Consider the following 27,758-nt stretch of genomic DNA (forward strand, 5'->3'; position numbering starts at 1 on the left):
GGAGATTAGCTAGACCAACCTCCTTTTTTTACTGAAAAATCTGAGACATGAAGAGGCAGAGTGACATTCCTAGGGTCTCCGACACTCCTACCTAAGCAGCAAAAGCCAGACTTGAAGTCAAAACTTCTTATTACTGGATTCCATTATACCCCCCGGTCTTTTTTCTTGGGAAGCCGGTTTTAGAAGTTTCATTTGGCAACTAAAGAGGCTGGATGGAGAATAAGAAAATTCAGTAAGTTCAAAACCCATCCCCTTCATTACCTGTTAACATTGCCATGTTCCGTTGCTGCCTAAAGATGAAGTTTGGCTGTTTGGATTATTTCTGGTCTCTCTTAATGGACCCCAGATCCCCAAATGTGGCCGTCCCACAGTTCAGTCACATCAAGGCCGGTCATTTGAACCAGGTGGGCTTACAATTCTTTATTCTTCCCCAAAAGTTCTAAAGTTGCCCTGGTCTAGACTCTCTAGGCCTCAATTGCTCCAGCTATAAAACGGGAATAATGATTTAACCATGTCCATAGAGTCTTGTATTGAATAAATTTTGAAAACTATATAGAGAGTACTTAGCAGACTAGTTACTATTACTGTCATCATTCTTAGCCTGAAGGGTGATGAGAGAAAAGAATCTAACAATTTAAACAGTATGTTCAGAGCCCTAGAATGAATCTCAATTTAACATTCAGTTTGGCCTCTTTGGCGGCAAATACAATAATAATAAACATATTGTGATCAAGACTGACATTGGATTAGGCTTTACTAGAGCGCTCGGCATTGTCTACTGTTAGGATAGTCCCTTTGTTTTGGACGTCAGATCTCTTATGTGATTTTCCATGTGTAAGTGTGAGCACCCTAAATTCAGGGAAATTAGCCTATTTTGACAACACAGTAGATTTGATGAGTACTTATTGAATGTGTGTTGAGTGAATAATCCAAAATCTATACATAGTTATAGAAACGTGGATTATATGCTGATTCACATGACAGATTCAGACTATATTAAGGGTCAGGACTATTACTTTATGTCATTTCCCTCTCCTTTTCTTTTCTGAGGGTCTCTAACCAATAATAAGCTTACAGGGATTGAGATTGTCCATTTCGTGGACTGAGGTGTCTTGGTCACCATCTCACTATCATGCTATGATGTTCTCCTATCTTTCTTTCCCCCTTCTGCCCCTAAGAGCAAAGATTAATTTAAAGGCAAAGATGAAGTCACTGTAAACTAACTTGTCATCGTTTTCACGTTCCTTTTCTTTTTCAGTGCAGAAATTTAAAGTGAGTATAAACCAAAAAAAAAAAAAAAAAAAAAGCATAGCTTTGATCTCTGGCTTCCGTTTTCCCCTGTGAATATAATCTAAGATCACCTACTAATGCCTCTGCTGTCCTGAGTGGGGCTCCTTTAGGAAAGTAAATCAAGGTATTCTAAAACCCTGTACAGGTAGATGTCCAAGTAGCACGTGCAGTGTGCAGTGTGGAGAGCCAAGAGTAGACTGTGTGTGTACTTGACGTGTAGGCATAAGAACCAAAGATCAGAACTGAGTAATCCCAAAAGTCTCAGGAGGGAGTCTCCATTCTCCTTTCCCATACCTCTCATTATCCTCTCACCTCTTATCCCACAGCAGAATCCCAGTAGACTCCCCCTGCCAGGTGGGTAGCCTCAGCCAACACCCCTTCTCTGGCTGCTTTTTCACCCAGCATCTCCCCGCCACTGAGAAGCAACAGTGACACACGTTCTACCCACCTTCCCTTCGGAAACTCAAAGCAGGTGAATCTCACAGCAGTTCTGGTACTGAGAGTTAAGAACTCTTCCCTCTCAAACTTCAGTAAGGTTCTTATTTTCCAAGCCTCCCTCCTATGAGCTGGTGGTACAGGGGTTAACAGCATGTCTGCTTTCTTTGGTCTGTGGTCCCAGGGGGTCCCAGCAGTAGATCGGCAGAGTTGGCAGATCACTAAATAGTTAACAACTCCCCACCCAGCATGGCATGGTCGCCTTAGAGAATGGATGGAAAATATCCCCTTGCTATAACTGGGTTCAGCCCTGTGGCTTAGCACCATCTTATTTGGCAATCTTTTTCTCTTGACATATTTGGTAATCACTCTAAGGGAGATTTATTAGGCTGTTCATGGGAACAAACAATGCACTAAATATTACACATATGCATGCTTTCAATACCACTCCTTTTCTAGCCTATTCTGAATCTTTCCCCCAAAGTCTTTCATTTAACTCTCTCTTGTCTTTAAATTCCTCTTGGTTCTTCTCTCCTCCAAAGTAACTTTTCATATTTTGGAATTTTTTTTGTAGTTAGGAGTTCTTTTAATCAAAATTCACTGGGCCAAGCTTAGAGAAGAATGGATGAAAACACACTCTCAGTGTTTAGAACCATTCAAGACATTTTGCTCTTCATCAATCCCAAAGCACCAAAACAAAAATTTAGCATACGGTTAGAGTTTTGTGAAAACAGTCTCCTTGGTATCCCTGGGACATCAACTCGTGTGTGTGTGTGTGTGTGTGTGTGTGTGTGTGTGTGTGTGTGTGTGTGTGTATGAAGGAAAGGACTCAAAATATTTCAGCCAAATGTAATACAATGAAGTGTCTCCTGAACCTCAGGGTTGGGGCCCATGAGGAGATGTGAGGAAGGAGGCACTGAGAATGTGGATTAATAACCCATGCTCTGTGCTAACTAAAGGACTTTGACAGCTGGTGCCCCTCAGACATTTTCAAAAAACATAGTAAGTATCCCACTCACCCTGGCACATGCACGCACAGGAAAATGTCTCAGCAAATAATCCAGCTACAGCAGATTTAAGAGCAAATCTATCAGGGTCATGGAGACGCTCAGAAGGTTATGAGTTATAATGGCGCAGCAACAGTATGGCAACTCTGGATATGAGGCTTTTATTCCCTTTAAGTGTGAAATGTTCCTCGTTCATCAGGTATGTAATAATGGCTAGCTCTGCTCTTGGGAGAGCCCTCTCAGTGCCAGACACGGACCTAGATGTGCTCATTTGTTTAACACTCAGCTACATGTCCACTAATGGCCTCATTTCACAGAGAGAAGGCCTTATTTTCTCACCTTAGACTGTAGATTACACACGCTCCTACATATCTGAACTTGAGCCCTTGTAATTTTTTAGAGGTGGGGCAGTGAAAGCACAAAACCAGGATTTAGTTGCTAGCAAGAACCTTCATCTAGCTTCTGGTATTGCCAACCTAGAGGCGTATGGTGAGGGGCTAGGAGCACAGGTTCTGGAACCAGACTGCCTGGTAGAGCCCAGCCCTGTGTGGCCTTGGGCAAGTGACTTGGCTTCTCTGTGTCTCAGCTTCCTCGTCTGTAAAATGAGGCTAGTATTTGTACCTACTTTAGAGTTTCTTATAAGGATTAAATGACTTAATCCATATAAAGGGCCTAGAACTGTGCCTGGCACGCAGTCGGGGCTGTTAAATGAGTGTCTGTATTCCCATGTGCACTTGGATCACAGGCATACAGAACCCGGGCACAGCAAATCTGATTCAGGGCAAGGTGTGCCGAATAAATCCTACTGTGTCCCCTGAGCTTGACTGCCACGTATCCCAGCCTAGCTCTGCAGTTACAGCTCCCTTCCCACGGAAGCAGAGAATACAAGGGCCCTCGAGGTGAACCGCTTGTCTTTTATGTCACAGAGTGACTACATTGAATGGGGAAATCATTTAGCTGCCCTACAAATCGGCAGCAAGGGATGGGCCTACAGGGGATCTGTGCACTTGGAATTGCACCTTAGTTCACTCTTTACACTTTCAAGGGGGAGACCTTATACTGGGGTGGACCAATATAAGATTTTCAGATATTTATAGACCAACTGAATCACACATAAAGAACACACAACAATGCTGGTGCTCCTCAAACTTTAGCTATATCAGAATCCCCCGGAGGGCTTGTGAAAACCCAGATTCCTAGGCCACACCCCACCCCAGAGACTGTGACTCGCCAGGTCTGAGAATTTTCATTTCTGACAAGTTCCCAGGCTGTGCCCATGCTGCTGGCCCAGGGACCACACTGTGAGGACCACTAGTCAAATCTGTGGTTTACATCCTTACTTCCCACTTCTGATGTAAGGTTATAACATTTAATGTGAACTCTTTAGCTTAGAGATGAGATGGCATGAGTGACTCCCTTTCCCCTCCGCCACAAAAAATAGAGACGTTTGAATCCACAGAGCTAGTGTCACTTAGTAATGTCTTATTTTTGGTAATAAACACTGACTCTCATTTTTTTCCCCATAGTTGCATGCTGCTGTGACCAGGATCCAGGTTCCAAGGCCTGGATTTAATTACACATTTGCTCACATATGTATCCTGAATAACGATAAGACTTGCATCGTGGACGACATAGTGCATGTCCTGGAGGAGCTAAAGAATGCTCGGGCCACCAACCGGACCAATTTTGCTATCACGTACCCGATCACTCACTTAAAGGACGGGAGGGCAGTTTACAACGGGCACCAGCTTGGAGGCGTCACCGTGCACAGCAAGGACCGAGTGAAATCCGCAGAGGCCGTCCAGCTCACCTACTACCTGCAGTCAATCAACAGTCTCAACGACATGGTGGCAGAGAGGTGGGAGTCCAGCTTCTGCGACACCGTCCGACTGTTCCAGAAATCTAACAGCAAAGTCAAAATGTACCCTTACACGTCCTCCTCACTGAGGGAAGATTTCCAGAAGACCAGCCGCGTATCAGAACGTTACCTGGTCACCAGCTTGATCCTGGTGGTCACCATGGCCATCCTCTGCTGCTCTATGCAGGACTGCGTCCGCAGCAAACCCTGGCTGGGCCTGCTCGGGCTGGTGACCATAAGCCTGGCCACTCTCACTGCGGCCGGGATCATCAATCTGACTGGTGGGAAATACAATTCCACCTTCCTGGGAGTCCCTTTCATCATGCTAGGTAATTACTACCCTTTGTTCTTCTGTTTCCTCCTTCTGGTGGTGGTGACTGGGTTCCTAAAAGGCAAGGAGAAGCCGCCTAACAAGTCTGTTTCATTTATGGCATCCTCCTCTTGCCCAGAAGCCCTGGGGCCAGTTCTATAAGGTGGTGTTGGGTCACAAGAGGCAGCCTTATCTGGTAAATGTGCCGGAAGTCCAAAGTCCTGGGTTCCAGCCCTGGTTCTCCGTTAAGTAGCTGCGTGGTGTTTAGCAGATATTAATCTCTGTGCTCCAGTGCCTTAGGTTGGGCTTCCCCAGAAGCAGACCCTGAGACAAGGATTTAGATACAAGTACTTTGAGACCCCAGCATGGGAGTGAGGACATGAAACAGGGAAGGAAGACAATTCAGGGTATGTTAATCAGCAGGTTACTGCTGTGGGCACCTGTGGCTTAGTCCCACTGGGGACCTTTGAGACCTCAGAGGTCTCCTTGAGGGGTGAGGAGGCTGAAAGCTGCACAGTGTACCCAGAAACCCTATGTATGATTCACTGAGGGCTCTCCCCCGAGTCATTACTCCCCAGCACTTCCCAGGGAAGACCAAGCACATTCCTGCAGCTGGAGAAATCCCTCAGGCTACCAGTATTTGGAGTAAGAAGACTTCCGTGAGCTCAAGCACGGGGAACGGGAGGGCGCACGGGTTGGGCACGAACAGTGTCCACTGGCCTCGGTTTCCCTACCCGATGGACTGAGGGGATGCGAACATCACACAGAAGGATATGGTAAACGTACGAGAACTTCGAAGGCAACAAGTGAGACATAAATAAGAAGGTAACTTTTTCCTGTCTTTGCTATGAACTCAGGAGAACGTTTTAAAATGAGAGTGTGAGAATCCCACTATGTTCTCTCTTGGAGGCTGCAGGAACTTCCTGATAGAGATAATTGTCAACGTAAAGCCATAGTGGTCATAACATAATGTCACTTGCTCTGTCCATCTGATCTTGAAGGTGCCATGCCCAGCAAACCTGATGTCAGAGTTCTCGTGGGCCAAGGATCCAGTTAGCTTCCCCCTCTTCTTTGGCAACTTCTCATCAATCCCTTTAGCAAAATTAAAATGTCATTTGCAATCAGATACTGACATGGCAAATGAAGTGACATTTCTCATTGGCTGAGAAAAAAACTATGGTGGAGTTCATTAGTATGCCTTGTGTCCCGTTTGGGGGTAGTAGAGAAGAAAGGAATTTACTCGGGAAATCTCAGCTGCATGATGGTTAAATGATAACGTGCGGGGCTGGCGGCCTCCCATGCTCTGCGGCCTGTGGGAATCGAGACCCAGGCAATAAACACATACTAGCAGGCTTTGTGGAAAAGTGGGGCACCGTGCGGAGACTGAGCATGCTGCGAATTTACCAGCTCGGTTTACTCATCACTGCCGAACTCAGCACCGGAGGAGGCTGCTACACTTCCTCCTGAACTCAGTCTGTTAAGATGGCAGCATCACTTGCCTCTTTAAGTAACCCCAAGACAATGTGGGTCAGTTGTGGAATACAGGGCGGTTCCTTGAAGCGTGAGTAAGGACTGGTCATGAGGAGCTTCCACGGAGGCTTGAGTCAAGATTTCAGTTAAAATGTTCTGCTCATGATTAGTCAGATGCTTGGGGGGTTTTTTTGTTTGTTTGTTTTTTAGCTTTTCATTTTAAAAATACAGTGTTTTTTTTTTTTTTTTGCTGTGATTGTTTTTGTGGGAGGAAGATAAATGGGGATAAGGGTTTATGGGAAACTGAAGGGAGACAGGTTCTTAAGGTGAGGAAAAAAGGATGTCAGGGCTAGAAAAAGGACTATTATTCCTGGTCTTATGACACTCTTAAGTAGTTACCAGTGAGCTCAAAGAATGATACAATATTTAAAACTTCCTGAAAATGAACTGCATTCATAAAACAAAATTACAATATTTAGAGGTCCTTAAAATTAATTTTTAAGTAAAACTAAACAGTAATATTCAAAACTTCTTCAAATTAATTTCACTAAAAAATCAATTTCACTATAAGTAAAATGAAATTAAATATTCAAAACTTCTTGAATTTTATTAAGTAAAATAAATTATAATATTTAAAATTTCTTAAAACTGATTTTTGTACTTTTTTAAGTTTTAAATATTGTAAGTAAAAGTCAACACAAAAAGGAATACAGCAGGTAGTACTGGTGTGGGGAGGGATGGAAGAGATGGAAAGATGCTGTTAGCAAGGGAGACCCAGTATCAGTGAACTTCACATGAATTCAATTCAGAAAAATCTGGCATTTGTCATGAAAGAGATCAAGCGCCACAGTGCTCCACACACCCTTGCTTGTAATTTGTGAGGAATGTTACATGCACTGATTTGATGGCAGTTTTCCCTGCTGACAGTCAGTAGGCAACCTTTCTGTACATTTTCAGCTCAAAGAGATCTCAAATTACTTAGTCACAACATGAAAGGAAGCTACGCATTTCAGTAGCTAAGGCCCATTTGCAATAAATACTTTGCATCGCGTAATGGATGCTTAATATGCTCGTAAAGCCAACAGCGTCTGGATTTAGGATAGTTGCCCTTCTGTATTTCTCAGATAAACTCTTCGTTCTCAGATTTGATTGTAAAATGAAATATAAGCCAGAGCATGCTCATAAATGTGGCATTCAGGACCAATGTTTAATTCTGGTTTTTTGATGACCAGTCCTAAAATGCCAGTAAATATTTCAAATGACCAAGAAGAAATGCAGTGCAAAGCGTTTTGCACTATGAGTCAGTAAACTTGTCCAGTTTCTAAACTAAGCAGATTTAAGCAAAACTTCTTGATTTTCTGTGATATTAATATACTATCAAATAAAACTTTTAAAAATATATGGCCTCCTTTAGAAGGAAAAGTATCTTAGAAAAAGTCTCTTTTTCCTTTCCAGACATTTCCTTGGCCGACAATAGGTCTATAATGTGGTAAACAATTATAGATTTAAAATTCAACAAACTAAACAGTCTCAGTGTGATGCCAGTCACATAAGGCCAGATCCAGCCAAATGCCAAAATGGCAGTAGATTTAGAATGGAAAATTTTAAGACCATGTGTGTCAAGCAGTATTAACCTGACAAAATTCCAGAATAGGAAAGAATTTGGATAAACTCTGAGAGTTCACCATAATGGGATGTGACTGTGTGTTTCTAGCCAAGACGATACGTGACATCTCTGGCAATAAGAATATATCCTACACAGATGAATCATTTTGGCAATGATGTAAGCATACATACATCAGGATTTAGAATGTTTTTAATCAGTGTCATGCATATTAGACAACCCCACTTCTGCCAAAACCCCTGTCCATATGAGTCAGATCAGTTTATTTAGAGCTGAAATTCTTAAAGGTCTACAGTATCATAAATGCTCATTGACATTTTTTAGTTGTTATAATTTGGAGAGGAGTTTATTTCATCCATACCCCTTACGCGTAAAGTAATATCCTTTCTTTCCAAACTATGTTAACACCAGGTATTGAGGTACCTGAACTGCCATTTGTAAACATCTGACACTCATCATGTTAATCCGTTATGGAATTTCCTTTAAAGGATGAGGATTTACAACGTTGCCCTGCAGTTGGGTATGATTTAAGAAATTGGCACAGATTTTGTACATGCAAGCTCTCCTTACAGGCTTAATATTTCCACAGCTTTGCTGATCAGACACAAATCAGGAAAGGAATGGAATGCTGGAGAATATAGAAGGGAACAGAAGGAAGGTTTTCTTCCTTCTTCATCTGGCAGGTTTGGTGCTTCATGTACCTTCTGTACAGCTAAAACGGGAGAATTGAAGTTGCGGTGAAAGATATTTTGGATATTACTTTATATGTGGTAATCTAATTTATAAGGGTTGCTTTGCATTTATTAAGATACAAGAGCCTCAGAGACCAGTTGAGACAAAAACTTTTCTTCAAGAAAAATATTCTTCAAGCCCTTTCACATGTTTGGGATTTTGAGACAGTCTAATGTCAGATCCAGGGTTCCCTCTTCCTTCTAAATTATCCAGCCAGGCCACTCAAATTCAAGGGTAGGAAAGGAAGAAAGGATGTGATTAAGTGCTAGGAGGAGACTAATAGCAAGGATGTTTGGCTTCGTTCAGGTATATATTCTAAGATTATCTGTGTGTAGCAGAAACCAGAAGATCAGGTTCAGTTCTCTGAGAATTTGTTCTTATTTGCTGCCACCTAGAATCTGATGCAGTATATGGAGCTCAGGCTTATAAAGAGGTAAAAGTTCCTGTGCAAGAAATTTCGTTCTAACGGAGAAATTGGAACTCATAATTATCTTGGCTCTAAACTTAAGCAAACCTGCAAAGTTTTGCTTTCCTGATGAGTATTCTGGTATATTTCTAAAGTCATGAGAAATGTGGGAGGGAAAAATCAGCCAGATAATAATAAAATACAAAATTGTCAATATTCAACCATTTTTCACCTACAAAATTGGTACCAATATCTGACCATTTTTGAATGGCAGACGTGGTCATTTCTTATGGCTCAACCTACTACATTATCGTAGAAGTCCATTATTTGCAACAATAGGACAATCTACATGATGGAGTAGAAGTATGTTAGAATGCTGTGGAAATACTCTGCGTAGATATAAATCACTAAAAGGTTCAGTAGTTTCTAGAAAAATAATTGATTTATAGGGGTTTTGTTGTTCCCACTGTTGTTTACATCTGATTTGAAATAAGAGAGTAATTTTTCACAGTTTTTTCCTGAATAGCTTTTTTCTAATGACCTGTGCTCACTGTGGGACTAATTTACAAGGATGCTGTGTAAGCAAGTTTTGTGGCTAGTTCTCAGCTTTTTATTCTTATGCTCCACCACTCCTTACAGTAAGGGGTGGGTGGGGAAAAATAGGTTTGAGGGGATGGATCAAACACGTTTTATTGTTCTATCCTTAACCATAAAGGAAGACAAGAACCGGGGCACAGTCCAGGAAGGCAGAGCTCAGTTAGGCAGAGGAATGCAAGGGTGCTTCATCTCTGACCCAGGTCTCTTGGGTATCCTCTGGGTGGCCTAGCCAACTAGTCTAGGGAATAGGAGAGTGGCCAATTCAACTAGTCTAGGGAATAGGAGAGTGGCCAATTCCATGGAGGTCCGGCAGCTGGAAGCAACATCAGGACACTGAGCTGGTTAAAAAAAAAAAAAAAACAGACCATGAGGAGAGACACCTAGCTTGTTGTTGCATTTGGATTAGCATCTCAGAAAGTCACTGCTGGGGCCCGGCAGTGTTGACCAGATGGGTCTACAGTAGCTCACAACGCCAGCAGATTCATAGTCATTGTCAAGGAAACCCTGCATTTCACCTAGGCTACTTCACCAGCCAAGAACCAAAATGTAGATGGAACCTAAGGGAGGGATTCTAGCCCCTCCGCTGCACTGACTGGTGTAGCACCAGCAAAATAAATTTCATATCAACCTACTAGTCATCTTGTGTGTATGTGGATGCATGTGTGTGTGTATATGGGTACACGTGTGTGTGTCTCTGTGTAATCTGGGTGCATAATACATATTATATATCACATTACCTATATTATATATCATATGTAATATGATATATTATGCAGTAAGTTCATGTTTATATATATTTTTATGTGTTTATAACATTACATATATTGTTTAAATGTTTGAATAGAAATACTATATATTTCTCTCTATATTACATAGTATATATTCACACATTTTATATGTAAATATATAAAATGTGTTTGAATAAGATATGCCACATATACATATATTTATATATTACATGTGTCTTCTATATGAAGAGATATTACACAATGACCATAGCATATATTATGGGCCACAGTTGTACACACTGATTTTATATAGTGCGTGCGCGCGCGTACACACACACACACAGAGTATGTAAATACTTTATCTTTAAACAAGGAAGAGCTATTAGCCAATTCATTTCTTGGACTCTTATTTGCAGCTCTCAAATGAAGGAAAATCATTTCTCAGTTTAAAACCCAATGCTGTGATTAGAATTACCAAAATGTGACAAGCCTCTGGTAGAAAGAGTAAGATGTGTGTATTCGCCCTGATGTGAGCATCTGTCTTAACTTAAACAGAGTACACCTTTACTCTCACTCTTAACTGTGAGACAAAACAGGCTGTGATAAACCAAACAATTCAGCATAGAAAGTAAATGTTTGTAACAGGCAAAGTGTAAATGTAACCCAATTAATGAACTTCTCCCTTAAAACAGATGTTACTCAAGCCAGACATATATACACTTTAAATTTCTTCTCAGAAAAACAAAAATCATGAATTTATGTGGATGTCATGGAAGGAAAAGCTTTCTATAAACATGAGCTACTTAGTGAAACTTGCCTAAGAATAAAATATGTTTTAAGCAGATTTTGCTCATGCATTCATTATACTCCATGGATTTTCTAGAAGAATGTAGTCATTTTATTTCCTTATATGAAATCTGGCACTGCCCAGGCATGCTATAAATGGCTTCATTGTCTCCTGATATTAAATGTTTTCCCATTGAAACTGAAAGCCATCTCATTTTACCTCCTCCATCTTCTTAGTTATTCCTTACTTTTAGGAACTCAGGATGAGGAAATCCTGCTAGGATTAAAGGATTAAAATGCGAGGAGCGTCCAAAGGCATCAGCCTCCGAGCTGTGGTCTGTGTGCTGGGGAAGGCAGGAGGATCTGGGCCTGAAGAAAAATCTGCCTTACAAAGTCCAAATGGACAAAGTAGATCGATTTGCCTGTGATATTCATTGGCCAAAAAATAAAAAAATAAACAAATCACCCAGACTGCCTCTGATAGCAAAGCCATTAAATACATTTAAAATATAACTGACTTTATGAACAACTTTCCGGAAGTGTATCTACTGGGTAAAGTTAGGTTAACTCTCAACTATTCACTTGTCGATTCCTGCGTCAGTGGATTGTAAACAATCCCAAAGGCTTGGGTCAGGTCCCAGAAAAGAGTGTGGGTGAGAGTGAGATTTAATCTGTGAGTATTCCTGAGACTCACCCTAAGTGACTGGAGGATTTTCCACCATTAGTGTTATTTATCATCTGTGCTGCCTTGTCTCTTCATTGCCTCCAAAGCCTGCAAGTTAACTGCACATAAAGATAGAAAATTCTTTGGAAAAGAAGAAAAATGATTAGCCTAAATCCTTCGGTATTTGACTTTACTAGATGAAAATCCCAAAGTCTACTGCTAATAAAATTTAAATTGCACTCCTGGTATAAACTGTATCTGAACACTGGTGAAGAGCTCTACTGTCCTTATCCCAGGGCCTGGCTAAAAGCCTACGCTGCCACAGAGCATTCACTCATGAATAATCAGAACTTGGACCTGTGTGTGCGTCTTGACACACTGATAGGCATGTGTTCATATGCATGTAACTATACAGACATGCGATGAATCAAAACAGAAACAAACATCTTGAATGTGCTTTTCAAAGACTAAGTGAATACTTTAAAAGCTTCTTTATCTTCAGAATTTGATAGAATCAGTATGTATTGTTTAGCAGTTCCCTCTGGCAATTCATCAGCCTTAACCACTGTGACTGTAAGAGAGGGAGCGCGCTAGGATGCTGGTCAGTTCCTGGCAGGCTCACTACCACACAGCAGTCTTTGACTTCCAGGTCTCAGGCTGCCCCAGGTCTTGGACCTGCCCCTTGGATGATGAGCCCAGGCTCCCATTACGTGTAGGGCCTCTGGTCACCAAGGGCTAAATCTATTTGTTGACACTAAAGAAAGGAGGCAGCTGCTGAGAGAGGAAAGTGGAGAGGAACAGAATGTACCAAAATCTTTCTTCCCTGCCTTTCCTTGGTTTTCACTGGCCCAGTTTCTGAAATGGATGTAAAAACAAAGACCAGGGCTGGCTGGAGGAAAAACTGGGAAGGAGTTAGTCTCTGTGAGATCCTCCTTACCTATGATTTCCTCTGCACTCCCTCCCCATCTCCATTCTCTGTCCCATTCCCCAGACCAAAGGGAAGCTGCTTCAGTAGACACACTATTCCAGAGGGGGCTGCATTTAAAAGAATACCCTTGAAGGCCAAACCACAGGGAGTTCAGCTGTGATGATGGGCAGAGCAGACATTCTTGGGGGGCAGAGCATTCCTCATGTCCTACGGCTCTTGGAACATGTCTCCCCTTGAGTCCAGGCCAGAAAACAGGGGCTCCACAGTTCAGCTTTCCATTAGGGTAACAGATCAACCTCTTCGACATAAATACCCAGCTGTGAATCAGGTCTGGTGCCAGCTAGGCAGTCCAGGCTATTCATCCCTGGGAGGCGCCCGCAGCTATGTTGGCACTCACCCCTCCCTTGACTGACTGAGCTTCAGTAAGGAGGCCCAGTTATGGTGTTAGCAGTTGTCCCTGAAATCCAAAGAGCTCTTTGAAGACAGTGCACAACTGCAATTTGGAGTTTAGGGTGTAGGCATCTGCTAGAGGGGTGTGGCTCGAGAATCAAGAATCTAGCCTATCAGGAATAACGGTGGGAGCCTTTGCAGGCCAGGCCAACAGTGACTAGCAACAAATGCTGAGTGATCAGGTAAAACAGATTCTTTCTCAGGGCTTCCTCTTCTGGCCTCTGTATCTGTATGCACACCCCTGTAGCGAGAGGAATGAAGGAGAAGCATAAGCCCCTATGAATAAAATCAGAATCCTCTGGAACTGCCCCCAGAACCAAGAACACGTGATGTGCAAAAGGAGTCAGGACTCAATAAAAATGGTCAAACTATAGAAGGATAAGGCATTTAAAATGCAGCAACAGATCTCAAGAGACAGGCGAACAGCTTACTTCCACCTTTCCTTGAGTTTGATTATTTTCATTCTGGACCCTCAAATGCCTTACTCTTTTCACCTAATAGCTCTGTTAACTCAAATTCCTTTCGTCAATTAGCTTCTAAGATCATCCAACAGCAAGGTAAGAAAAGGATTCTTATTGTATTTTCCAACAAGAATCAGGGTCAGATAATGCCATCATAAAACATCACACCAATTGTAAAAAAGGACTGCAAAACAGATTTAATTCAAATCCTACTATATGAGTAATTCTAATCCTGCTCCATGCATCTTTATTTTCTTACCATATTTAATGACTCAGTACCAAAGCCCTGTTTTAAAACTTTTTTTTGTTTGTTCCTAGCAAGAAAACACATAAAATTCCATTTGCCATTTTCAGTGAAACTCTGAAGTGTGTTTTGCCCACCAGAACTTATTCTACATGGCGCCAGATGAAATGGTCAGTATTGTTTCCCCAGGATGCAGATGCCTCGGAGGTACTTTTTTTACCCTCATTTCAAGGGATCAGTTATTTTAAACAAAGATCAGCTGGTCCTTCCTGAGAACACAGTGGCAACAAACTTGATAAATAGTTTTCCCTAGTAACACTAGACATTAACTATCTAAAACATAATTAGCAACAGTATGCCAGTCAACGAGTGCACTTTTTACTTCATGTCTGGGGAGTTTAGGTGCCTCCAGTTTAATAGGGGCCACGGTGCTAGTTCTCAAATTGACAGTCTTGACCTGCCCTCTAAAAGCGGCTATAAAGCAGTGCCTAGTAAATTAAGATAAATGCCAAATCTCTCTGAGAAAACAGGCCTATATCGTGACTATGAAATGGGCATTCGGGTTTGAGGCCAAGACTTCACAATAAATATATAAATACCAGCCTGGGCACGAGGGAAGACGAGCGCTCAATGACTGAACACAAGATAACAGTGACTCACTTTACTCAGTATTACGATTGGCTGGAGATTTTAAATTCATTTTTAAAAACAAGACTATTGTACCACAGGGTAAAGATTTTATTATCCTCAATAATGGGATTGAATATGCCAAGGCGTAGAAGCAGAAAATGAGATCTGCTGAACTCAGTGCCAAGACAGGGGTGATAGAAAGCCACAACAGGTCACTTTGTGGGTCTTTTCAATGTTGCAGCGGCCTGGAAACCTGGGGAGGCCCGTCCAGGAAATGTCTGGCTCCAACTAGGAAAGATGGGAGAAGTTTAACTAGATCTGGTTTCAGGCAGTAGAATAAAGTCAAAACGGGCACTTACTGTACCTGTGCTGTTCCAAGGTTACTGGAATACTAACCAAGGAGCCAAAGGCACTAAGTAGTTCGGGAGGGAGGTTACTGATCTGGTCCGGTCCCTCAGAGGCCACTGCCAAAGAGTGCAGAGAAGCCGGCAGAGCCACCGCCTGCTTGAGACGCCATCCATAAACAACCAAAACGGGTCAAACATCCCTGAAGACAAGAGACACGCCACAAACCTTCAACCTGAATTTTCATTTTTATCCACTGAGTTCATGCGAATCTTGTTCCTTCTTCCATCCTTCCTGTTCACTGAAACTTATCTCTACTTATTTTGCTTCCCTCTGTTTCGCAGATTTATTGCTTCTTGCATTGATATTTGGGGAAGAAGAAAAAAGAGGCTGTGATTTAGGTTCCTGTGAAGGCTCAGATTAAATGCAGTGCTTCTTTCTCCCTAAAGCCTTCTACTTGGCCAAACTTAAATGAGGTGATGAGACGTTAACTCAGAACCCTCTGCCCACCGCCTTCGTCTGTGCTGACCTCCAGCCAGACTTGTGGGGATGACAAGCAAAATGATGAGTGGCCAGGCATCCTCTCTGGAGTGTTCCACCAACCAAGGCGAACAAATACTCTGCAAACTGCACCAACAACCCTAAACTATCAATGTGCATAATCCCCAAAAGATATAGGCACACGTCTACTCAGATTTTTATAGGCAAAAGTCCACCCAGCTTTCTTGAGCCAGAAGGAAGCATGAAGATCTTAGCTCCTCTATCTTCCCTCTATCCCTTAACATTTATGATTCACTAAAACACGAGTTTCTCTCTCCACAGGAGAAATCAGTGACATTTACTGTCACCTGTCACCCCTAGGACGGGTTATACTTCCTTTGACCCAGTAGTTCCCCAGGACCAAGGTGTTTCCCCTCTTTAGAGAGAGTAGCCTTTTAAATTTTTGATCTGGTCTTTTTCTGCCCCCTCAGGTCATGGATTATATGGGACTTTTGAAATGTTATCCTCCTGGAGGAAAACTAGAGAAGACCAACACGTTAAAGAGAGAACTGCAGCAGTCTATGCAGACTCAATGCTCTCCTTTTCTCTCACCACTGCCATGTACCTGGTCACCTTTGGCATAGGAGCCAGCCCTTTCACGAACATTGAGGCAGCCAGGATTTTCTGCTGCAATTCCTGTATCGCAATCTTCTTCAACTACCTCTATGTACTCTCGTTTTATGGTTCCAGCCTGGTATTCACTGGCTACATAGAAAACAATTACCAGCATAGTATCTTCTGTAGGAAAGTCCCAAAGCCCGAGGCATTGCAGGAGAAGCCCGCATGGTACAGGTTTCTCCTGACGGCCAGGTTCAGCGAGGACACAACTGACGGCGAGGAGGCGAACACTTACGAGAGTCACCTATTGGTATGTTTCCTCAAACGCTATTACTGTGACTGGATAACCAACACCTATGTCAAGCCTTTTGTAGTTCTCTTTTACCTTATTTATATTTCCTTTGCCTTAATGGGCTATCTGCAGGTCAGTGAAGGGTCAGACCTTAGTAACATCGTAGCAACGGCGACACAAACCATTGAGTACACTACTGCCCAGCAAAAGTACTTTAGCAACTACAGTCCGGTGATTGGGTTTTACATATACGAGTCTATAGAATACTGGAACACTAGTGTCCAAGAAGACGTGCTAGAATACACCAAGGGGTTTGTGCGAATATCCTGGTTTGAGAGCTATTTAAATTACCTTCGGAAACTCAATGTGACCACTGGCTTGCCTAAGAAAAATTTCACAGACATGTTGAGAAATTCCTTCCTGAAAGCCCCCCAATTTTCACATTTTCAAGAGGACATCATCTTCTCTAAAAAGTACAATGATGAGGTTGATGTAGTGGCCTCCAGAATGTTTTTGGTGGCCAAGACCATGGAAACGAACAGAGAAGAACTCTATGATCTCCTGGAGACCCTGAGGAGACTTTCTGTCACCTCCAAGGTGAAGTTCATCGTCTTCAATCCGTCCTTCGTGTACATGGATCGATACGCCTCCTCTCTGGGAGCCCCCCTGCACAACTCCTGCATCAGTGCTTTGTTCCTGCTCTTCTTCTCGGCATTCCTGGTGGCAGACTCTCTGATTAATGTCTGGCTCACTCTAACGGTTGTGTCCGTGGAGTTTGGAGTTATAGGTTTCATGACATTATGGAAAGTAGAACTGGACTGCATCTCTGTGCTATGCTTAATTTATGGAATTAACTACACAATTGACAACTGTGCTCCACTATTATCCACCTTTGTTCTGGGCAAGGATTTCACAAGAACGAAGTGGGTAAAAAATGCCCTGGAAGTGCATGGGGTAGCTATTTTACAGAGTTACCTCTGCTATCTTGTTGGTCTGATTCCTCTTGCAGCTGTGCCTTCAAATCTGACCTGTACACTGTTCAGGTGCTTGTTTTTAATAGCATTTGTCACCTTCTTTCACTGCTTTGCCATTTTACCTGTGATACTGACTTTCCTGCCACCCTCTAAGAAAAAAAGGAAAGAGAAGAAAAACCCTGAAAATCGGGAGGAAATTGAGTGTGTAGAAATGGTGGATATCGATAGTACCAGAGTGGTTGACCAAATTACAACAGTGTGATAGCGTCTGCTTGTTATATTTTCACCCTAGGTCTTATCAAGAGCAAAGGGATGATGTTAATGGAAACAAATTGAAAGTTGTTCTTTGGTTTTTAAGAATAAGAAATAGGCATTGCCAAAAAAAGTAAAGGACAAGGTGGGGAAATGGGCATTGCATATTTTCAATCTTTAAAACAAAAGGTTGTCATCAGAGAAAATTTACACACACACACACACACACACACACACACACACACACACACCCTAGGAGACTCATAGTCTCTTAAACTAAGATCAAATAAGCAAAAGCTTATTAGCAAGCAGAATCCTCTTTTATTCACACTGCAGATGTTGCTGGTATCGTGACAAAAACCTTCTGATTGAAAGGTCAGCTGCCAAGGCGGAAATAGCTTTGAGCATTGCTCAAACAATAAAGCTTCCAGAACTTCTGCAGAGCGGTAGCTCCAAGCAGGGTCTGTGGTTTAAGGTCTAAGGTTTTTGCCATCTCATCTAGCTCCCCAACACCCCAATGAGATGTTTGTGAAAGTTCTGGCCACCAAAAGCAAGCCAGAACCTCAGAAACAGACACATGGCGGGGTGGCCATCACCCATGGGCTGAAACTGAGTCGCCTCTAAACTCACCCAGGTGAGGCAGTTTTGTTGTCCAGAATGAATTTATCATACGCCCCACCCACCCCACCATCAATATACTTTTAACACTGGTATGGTTTGGTTAATATACCTTTAAACCAATGACAGCTCCAGCAATGCAGAGTTAAGCTGAGGAAGGAGAAATGAACACTGACACGGTTATCTGCCACAGCTTCCCACTTGCAGTGCCAGTCTGCCTTCGCTCAGGAGACGTGCTTGCTCAGAGATACAGAGGAGAAAAGGCCTGAAACTTTGTAAGTCCTGAAACTGAGAACTTCAGGCAGACATAAAGGGCTGAAAGTGAGATAAATGGAAATGACTGGAAGATGTAATCACCACCATAAATCTATCAACGATGACAGTCAAGCTTTCCTGCTAACCTGGCTGCACTTTCATCTTCCTGGTCCCCACGCCCCCCACCTTCGTTGGTACCCCTCTACTTCCTTGCACGGCCCTTCTGTACATTATCGAGCCTAGATGTTTATACTGCTGACTTGCAGTATCTACAGGATCTAAACAGAAATGGTTTGATCTGAAGAGGCTGTGTATGTTGCCCCCGACCCCTGCATTTCTTTAAGTCTATAAAAATGAAGCTAAAACCTGGTCACACTTGAGGTAAACGTCTACAGTATTTTTCCCTTTTAGAGACGTAGCTTATTTAGACATCTGTAGTGGTAAGCATTTCCCCAAAGCACCTTACCTTTCTGGACCTTAGCGGATGTACTGTGCAACTTCCCCATCCCCTGCAGAGGAGGAAACTGAGACCTAGGAGAATAAAGTGACTCACCCAGGGTCACAACACCGGAGGGTTTCCATCATTTTCGCATGCCTAAGACAGGGCAGGCCAATTTTAGATCTTCTCATAAGAGGGCTACTACTCCCTTCAAAGTACATTTCCAAGGAAGAAACATAGGACTTATTGGCCACAAGGCAGACTTTTCTTTAATGTCTGGGTACTGTTTGGGATTTAGGTTTACCATTGTCTTTCCAGACAGCAAAAATGCCCAAATGATTCAGATGTAACTACACCAAGTGCAAACCTGTGCTTTCTATTTCATGTACTGTTGTTCACCCAGTTCTAAATATATGTGCAGGGGATCATAGCTAGTGCATTACACACTTGTTCAATCTCTCCTGCAAACACACTAAGTGATCATACCAATGTGTTATGCACTCTACTAGAGATAATGAGCTTTAATCTAAGGACAAATGCACTCCTCGAAAAAGGGCAAGTTCGCATAATAGATCTGCGATCAATTCTCTCTCCAAGGGACCTGCAACTAGGCTATCATTGATAAAACACAGCTGAAGAGGGGATTGGTTTTATTCTTAAATCATATGTTGCTAAATCATTTTCTGAAGAGCGTGTTCTAAATCAGCCATTGATTTAGTGCCGGCCACGTGGAGCACCTTGGGTTACAGTGACTCCACAAAACTGATACAACACACACCAATTAAGCGGATTTTGTTGAGAATCTAACCATTCAATTTGGTCAACCAGAATGACTTACTGTGGAACTTTATTTTATGACAGATAGTAGTTTTCCCTCTTGATTGGGTCTCTGTACACCTTGGGATATTGTATTTTTAAATGAAGGGCATTTTCAAACTTGTCAACTTCTCTTTTCAGCACTTGAAATCAAAGCTTATGGAATTCTGACTGCGGAATGAATGAATTATTTTGGGGGGAGTCTGCATGCCAAGACTGACTACTTATTATTTATTGTTAGATCATTATTATTTGTTCATATTCATTATTAATAATTGCTCTGATAGCATTGGTTTAGCCCCACCATGGAGAAGACATTTTAAAAATAGCTCAGAATCACATCCCCCCAAAATTTAAGTCTTTACTTCATGAAGTTTTACTTTTTCAATTGCTATAAAGAGGGAAGGAACGATCCTAGCAAACACTTGCAAAAGTTTTATTTTTCAATTAATTCCAACCAAGACATTAATGTCCACTTTACCAAAGAAACTTATTTGGTTGGTTTTGAGTTGGTATTTATTGTTTGTTTACCAAAGAAAATATTCCATTCATCAAAAATATTTCCCCTGCTCAACTAAAAAAAAAAAAAAAGCTGTGATCCTTGGGCTTTCTTGGCCATTCATAAGGAAAAAAAGAAAAGTCAGGGTAAGGGTGATATTCTCTCATTGAGTGAAACTCAGCAGAAGATGTAAATTCACAAGAAGCTTGGGGTTTGCAAGAAAGAAAATGACACTTGAAATAGGGTATTATTGTTAAGTCCTATAGCAATGGCCCAATGAATAGCATGAGGGCTCCTCGGGCTAAAAAGAGCATACTTGTTCCACAGAAAAAGTAAGATAATCGCTGATGAAACTCCTTTGCCATTGTTCCAGCTCATAAGTTTTGTTTTGGGTTTGGGGGGTTTTAGGTTTTGGGGTTTTGCTTTGCTTTGGTTTGTGACATTTGTTTGTGTTTGCTTGTTTTGCTCCTACCTTTTCTACCATTTTTACCCCCTCAATTTTCAGGCAGAAGTGAGATAATCAGATGCCATCCTCCATGGCTACAGGTATTTGTGCAATATGCTGCTCTGAACAAGGCCCTTGATAACCCTTTTATTTTAACTAACCACCACCCAATTGTTCTAAGTGGCATTCTGGGACCATGACATCACTTTCCTCCAGCCCCAGCAATGGAGCGTGGCTGTGTCTGTCTCAAGAACGAGTGGGCTGGGCAGCCGCCCTGGGGGTGTGGCATGAGTCAGAGCCTCTTGGACACAAATGATATCCTCCTCATAATGGCTTTTTATTCCTTCGGATCCTATTAAAGTAGCCCTGCAGCTTATAGTAGTGTTTGATCTCTGTGAATCTCTGTTTTCTCATCTGTAAAATGGCGATAATAACAGTAACTATCTTTCAATTCAGCAAATACTTACTGAGTGCCTAATATCACCCAGATACTGTTCTAGAGACTGGGGACAGCAGTGAACAAATCACATTAAAAAAAATCTGCCCTCGAGAGCCTACATTTGAGTGATATTGTGGATTTACTGTAAGGATTAACATGAGAAGATGTTCAGAGGGCACTCATGGCAAGGCCTGGCACAGAGAAGGAACTCAAGACATTATTATTTGTAATTTGCCCATCCCACACAGTAGCACTAGAGCTCAGGATGTAAAGCTACAGAGAAGCAGATTTTTGCAGATCAGAGCCCAGGATTAGGGCTATGTAAAAATACAGAGTTGTCCTGGTCATTTTAAGACATTCAAAATTTGGCTGGATCATCACTTAGTGGGGCGAGTGTGAAGGTGGCACAAGCCCTAGATGGTGGAGTTGGATTGTAATCCTTGAAAGAAAGGGATATAGGCAGTTGGGAATGGAGTGGGGAGGGGAGGGCGCTTATTTCATTACTATGCCCGGCTTGTCTGAAGGCATTTGAACATTCCTTTGGGGTAATTTGCTTTTAAGTCTGTGCTACATAAAAAGCACCAGGTATTTAAAGACAAAGTTCCTATTTTTTTAAAGTATGGTAAATCTGCAACACGAAGGAAAATATTAAATTAGTACTACCAGATTCTCTGGCAAAGAACTGAGAATGGCTTCAGCCAACACATTGCAGAGTACCTCCCCGTGGTGGTTACAACTGTTTATTTCTGTTTCACGCCAGTCCAGGAGAAAGCAAAGAGGAAAGTGAATGAGCTAAAATCCATTCACCTGAATAGGCAGTGTCAGGCTGTCCTCCCCAGCCCGCCTCTCACCTGCCCCCCTTCTGCCCAGGTGATGTGTTTGAAGTCCTCTGATATCTGTGAGGGCGCCATGCAAGGAAGAGGAAGTGAGGTGAGCAGACAGCTACGGCCTGTGTGTCAATTTTCAGGTTAGATTAAAATGAGCACGGCAAAGGTTTGGAGGAGCCGGCCCGGGGAAAGAGGCTTCTTTTCAAAGTACAAAGAAAGCAAGGTGTACCAAGGAGGCAACCCACAGAGGGCCCTTGGTGGAAGGAATGCTGTTCCTGTGGGACACGCCAGCCTCTTCCCCCTCCAGAATGTTGACACCAGATGAACCGTTGGATAGAATTAAGCTTACCCTCCTGTTTTTCACTTAGGAAAATGGAAACCTGGAGAAGTGAAATTACATGCACAGAGCCAGTTAGAAGCAGATACAGGACTATGATTGAAGGCTCCTAGCTCCTAGCCTCAGTCCTTTCTCCATCCTGCCACTTTACTGCCAAACTCTATGTGTCTAAATTACGGGGTCTTAACCTGGGGGCCATGAATGAGTTGGTGGGAGGGCGGGACTCTGAACTCCTGAAAATTGAATTATACGCAAAAATGTGTATATATGTTCCATATGTGCATTTTCCTGAAGAGAGTTCATAGTTGTCATCAGGTTTCAAAAGAGGTCTGCGACCCCAAAAGGGTGAAGAACCACTGTCCTCAATTAATAAAGACCTCATTGGGAGTGTGATCCTGGTGTCCTCATTTTGGCTAATGGGCAATCAAGAATTTCTCAACCATCTTTTCTCCAAGGAGCCAAAACTGCTTCTAGGTATTGGTCTCTTCAGGCCCAGCCAAGTGCCTACTACTCTTCCTTTATTCCTCATTCATTCATTTATTTAATGTGCAAACATGTTTTCACTGTCCAATCTATGTTCTAGCACCACTTAAACACACTCTCCAGGGCAAGACCGGGGAAAGGACCCCTCTGCAGCATGCTCTTATTGGCAGAAAGAATGCCAGGCCACTACCACATTCTTACTGTTGCAACAAAGGAATATATAGCCTCAAACTACAGTAACCACTCCCCACACATAGACACACACAGAGGGGGCAGCCAGCAGAGGTGACATGTGGACATGGGCCCTGTTAAAGAAGAAGAAGCAGAGCAGCCTATTTCCAAGCTTTACAGGTCTATGCTTGTGGCAGCAGCATGCCATCCTTGAAGGGGTGTTCCCAAGTGATCCCTATTCAAGAGAGGGAGAGAATGTGTCTCATTCATCTCGGTAATATTTGTAGTGAACACATAGGAAATCATGGCCATGGACATATGGTTACACTTAAGGACAGATGTGTCTTGGACACAGATATACAAATTGAAGCCCGGTTCTCTTGACTCCCAACCATCAGCTAGATATCGTGGACATGGATGGAGGAAGCTAGAGAATAAACAACTCTATTTGTACCTGTTAGTTGTGCTTCCTCTGGCATAACTTTAGGCACAAGGAATGTACCTGGGTTGTCCTAAGGGCAAGGCTGGGGAAGCACTGCTTAGCCCTCCCTGAAGCGCAAAGGAGACACTGGTGACTGAGCCGTGCCATTTACAGAGCCCTCTGCCCAGCCGTGAAAAGGGAAGCCTTCTGTTGAGGTGGAGGAATATGAGCCCCACTTTGTAGCACGTGATATGAAGTGTGAAGACTTTGCTCACTGAGATCTATAAAGTGCTTCGTTTAATTCCCACAAAATGGCAAAGACTCGGCCCATTCCTATTACCCACCCATTCCAGGCTCATCCTGGGGAAAACCCATATGATTCTCTTTGGCAAAACAATGTACTTAATTTCCAGGGTGAAACTTCAACATGTCTGGCTCAGACTTTCACATCTTTATTCTTTAAATTAACGTTCTGCCAGAATTGCTTTTGCCCCCTTCCAGAATCACCAAGGCAAATTCCATGATGCCTCCCAGGACCATAGGTAATGACCCATTAGCGCTGCTTCACACACACACACACACACACACACACACACACACACACACACACACACACACACACCACGCACACACACACACACACACCACACACACAATGCACATACACTCACACCTATAACACATGTACACATATAAATACATACATGCACATGCACACTGCCTTTTACAACATACCTGACACATTTGAGGCACATTAAAATGCTTTAGCAGGCCCAGCCCTGTGGTTCGGTGGGATTTGGCAAGCCAAAGGCTTCAGCTATCTGTAGGGAACCATAAAAAATATTATCTTCCCCTTTTATATGTTTCCTGTCTGAGACCAGCCATATAATACACTTTAAGAAAAAGAAACCTAAGGAAGTGAATGTTTCTTGGAATTTACAAAGTGCTAACTAACAGCTATATAGTGGAAAACTGCATTTGATGGAATTTTTCTAAGTCATAGGTGAGAACAGCAGTGACCGCAAACCACAGAGATCTCTCCCAAAGTCTGGAATTGTGGAAATTTACCTAGAAGTTTTGCTTTGCAATCCGGACAAGGACGAAAGGAGTGGAGAGGAAGGAAGAAGTACATATGGGGTGGTCACTCCGTTTTGCCAACTCCCAGTCTTAAGAAGGAGTGGGCATTTTCCGTTTATCTGCAGCATTAGTTTGATGGGAAAGCCAGTACCTTTCATCCACCTCAAGGAAAGGAGGTGCCGCCCAGGGAAGCCTAGTGATAAGAAACATCAGTTTGGGAGAAAAGTCACACAAGTAACAGAAAGAACTATCCAACACCAGAAACTTATAGCCACCCCACAACACACAAACACATACATACACACACACACGCGCACACACACACACACACACACACACACACACACACAGGGAGTGGACATTAAGAGAAGTTGGGGAGAGGAGCCCTAGTGCAGTTCCTAAGATTTAGACAGAGTGTGGCAGGAAAAAAGGTAATTGTTGGGATGGTGAAATGAATCAAATTTGTGTGCAATGAATAGAAACATGAGCTGAGAATAATGGAATTGTTCAGGAATCTCTATAAGATAAAAGATATGGAGCCTGAATCTATACTTTTTAAATAAAGTAAAAGGACCCCACATTTTCTTTTGATTTCTCGATCCATAATTCCTCCTTAGTAACTTTATGAGAACACACTCAGGTTCTATTTTTATTGTCTGTGATCCCATAATTCACCCACCCACAGTTACATATTCACACTCCAGCTTAGATGCTGTGAGCAGAGTTGTTGAATGCTAGGCCCAAACAAGGACAGTTTCAACTTGGGTTTAATAATTCCTTGGCCAAATTTCTCTCATTCCTCTAAATGTGCAGATGTTTCAAAGCTGTAAAAAGGGTGTCTAGATAGCCCATGCATTTTTTTTAACATCAAAGGTAACTCCTGCAACAATTATTAACAATGAAATAGTCATAACAGCTAAACGTTCCTTTAGCAGTCCAACTTCAGTGGGTGACAAAAGGGAAGAGAATCTATGTCAAACATTTAGTGATGCTGGGAAAGATCCTCACCCTAGACATAAAATAGTTTAGATAGCAAAATGTGGTCCCTCTCTTATTGTCATCGCTAATGAAAGAAGTTCCTGAAATTGCATATTATTCTGTAAAGTTTTGGGCTAAATCACAATGAACTTTAAAGTTGTATCCATGGCAATTGATCTGAAGGTTACATCTTGTCAGTCAGATTAATCACTAAATTCAGCCTTCAGAAGTCTTATCTATTCTTCAACAGAGACCCCAGTGTTACCTTGTGTTTCCCACTATTTTAGTTGGGTTTCTTCACAACAGGAAAGTAGGTGATTCTGACAGTATTAAATTCGTTTTAAATTAAAAAGGAATATTCAAATCCTAGAGCACATAATTAGTTCAGCTTGGTCAGATTTGAGACAGATAAGCATCAAACCCTACTGGGAAAAATACCACAGTTGCACCCCGCGCTTGACAAAGTGTGAGTCACACCACTTTGATCCATGGCAGGCAACACCTGCTCAGGTAGAATTAATTGAAAACTTGCCCAGAAGAATTTCCCACAAAGAGTTAAAACACTTGTCTATCAAGGAGAATTAACCAACTATATTTTTTACCTAAAGTCAAGGCATGTTAAAGATGTTTAAAGAAAATTAGGAATAAAAAATGACCAACTCCTTCAGGAAACAAAAAATGATGCCCTATATTCTGTACCACTTGAGTTTCTCTGACACCTGAAATATGTATTTACGTCATCTCACACCTACACAAAAACAAAATCAGCAGGGAAGACCATCCCACTGATGATTGGCAATCCCACAGTTCCTCTCCATCTGACCAGCTTTCACCAGAGGGCAATACTTCAGGCTTACACAAGGAATTTATAGGCTGTAGCAGCCCCCGAGCCACTTAGCACACTAAACCTGGGAAATGCCTCATGCCAAATACATCGAGGCCTTAGCTGACTATCCTTTCATATTAAAACCCCATCTTCCAATAAAGCATCCTGTTTTCAATCTTGAGAGCAAATTCCAAGGGTAAAGAAGATTTCAAACTTATTGCTTTCACTTTTTCATACAGGTTTCTAATCTTCTGATAGACACAACCAAAGAGAGAAATGGCAGTGGGCCAGGGAAATATCTTCAGTTTTACTTTTTTTTCCTTTCCTTTCTTTTTTACACTCAGATATTTCAGTGCTTTTTAACAGCAGTTAGTATGTGTTCTTTTTTGTTGTTTTGTTTTTTCCAGATGAGCAATCAAAGAAGTTTATATGACTTAATGTCTTACAGATAGAGATTTGGGTTTTTTGTTTGTTTAGCAGCAGATGTCGTTTAATAAAAACCCTGCATATGGTGCCTTCTTTGGCTTTAATGGTCACAATGTTACCTCTCTGTCTCTGGAGAAAGAAAAGAAAAACGCATTTCCTGGCCTCAGTTTAACATATGATCACAAACAGTCGAATAAAACTGTAGCAGGAAGAATCCTATGTACCTACATGCCTGGGCTTAAAGGAAGTCAACAGAGGCCAAAGAAAAATATAAATGTGGCCTCTCTTTTCCATAGAATTCTGATCTCCCACAGGCATTTAGAGTTGCGAAGGAAATGCTCGGTGTAGGTCAACACCTACATGGAGAGGGAGGAGAAAAGCCTGCAAGGGGAGTGACAAAGCAGTATATATGCGTGCAGTGTCAAATCAGTGGTTGGGGGGTGTGGTGGGGTTTCATTTTAGTTTATTTCACAGGGCCTACTGAATGGATGCATGATTTCACCATCACAAAGAAAGTTTGAATCCAAAATTATATGTCACAGGTACCAAATTACAATATTGATCTTGTAAAAATGTAACGGATTGGAACGATTTCAGATTTTCTCTCAATAGTTCTGAGCTGGGAATAGCAAAGAAGTTGCACTCATACTCCTGTCTGTTAAAGTCCTTATTTAGCCCATTTCCATGGAAACTGAAATCAGATCTCTCTCTCTCCCTCTCTGCCCCCACCCCCTTTGTTTCTCTCTCTCTCTCTTTGTCTCTCTCTGTCTCTGTCTCTCTGTCTCTCACATCCCCCACATACACACACACACACACACACACACACACACACACACACACACGGGAAAAAAGCTGTCTAGAGTTTGGTGGGTGCCTCTGTGTGTGTGTGTGTGTGTGTGTGTGTGTGTGTGTGTGTGTGTGTAAACATCCACAGGCTAATTTCTGTGTGGACACTCTCTCATCAGTGGTAGCTCTCCAACAAGTGGAAGAAAGGCCAGAACGGCTTCCTTTTTCAGAAGCCAATCTGTAATGCAGATAAAAAAACTTAGGTCAGAAAACCAGGCCTTCACTAGCAAATCCTTGAAGAATTCCACTTCATAACTGCATGTTCAATTAATTT

The 27,758-nt window shown here is 42.2% G+C and overlaps 1 protein-coding gene across 2 annotated transcripts in view; it reads left to right on the forward strand.

The window, feature by feature from the left end:
- The window catches only part of PTCHD1 (patched domain containing 1), a 55,260-nt gene extending 32,611 nt beyond the window's left edge, over positions 1-22,649 (forward strand). For both annotated transcript variants that reach the window (XM_082376906.1, XM_082376905.1), the window contains 2 exons: positions 4,259-4,919; positions 15,937-22,649. In XM_082376906.1, the coding sequence (XP_082233032.1) occupies positions 4,259-4,919; positions 15,937-17,591 (2,316 nt within the window). In that variant the 3' untranslated portion in view covers positions 17,592-22,649. The remainder of the gene's footprint in view (positions 1-4,258; positions 4,920-15,936) is intronic.
- Positions 22,650-27,758: the final 5,109 nt, after the last annotated feature.

The sequence above is a fragment of the Balaenoptera borealis genome (assembly GCF_965194805.1).
Source record: "Balaenoptera borealis genome assembly, chromosome: X".
Classification (NCBI taxonomy): domain Eukaryota; kingdom Metazoa; phylum Chordata; class Mammalia; order Artiodactyla; family Balaenopteridae; genus Balaenoptera; species Balaenoptera borealis.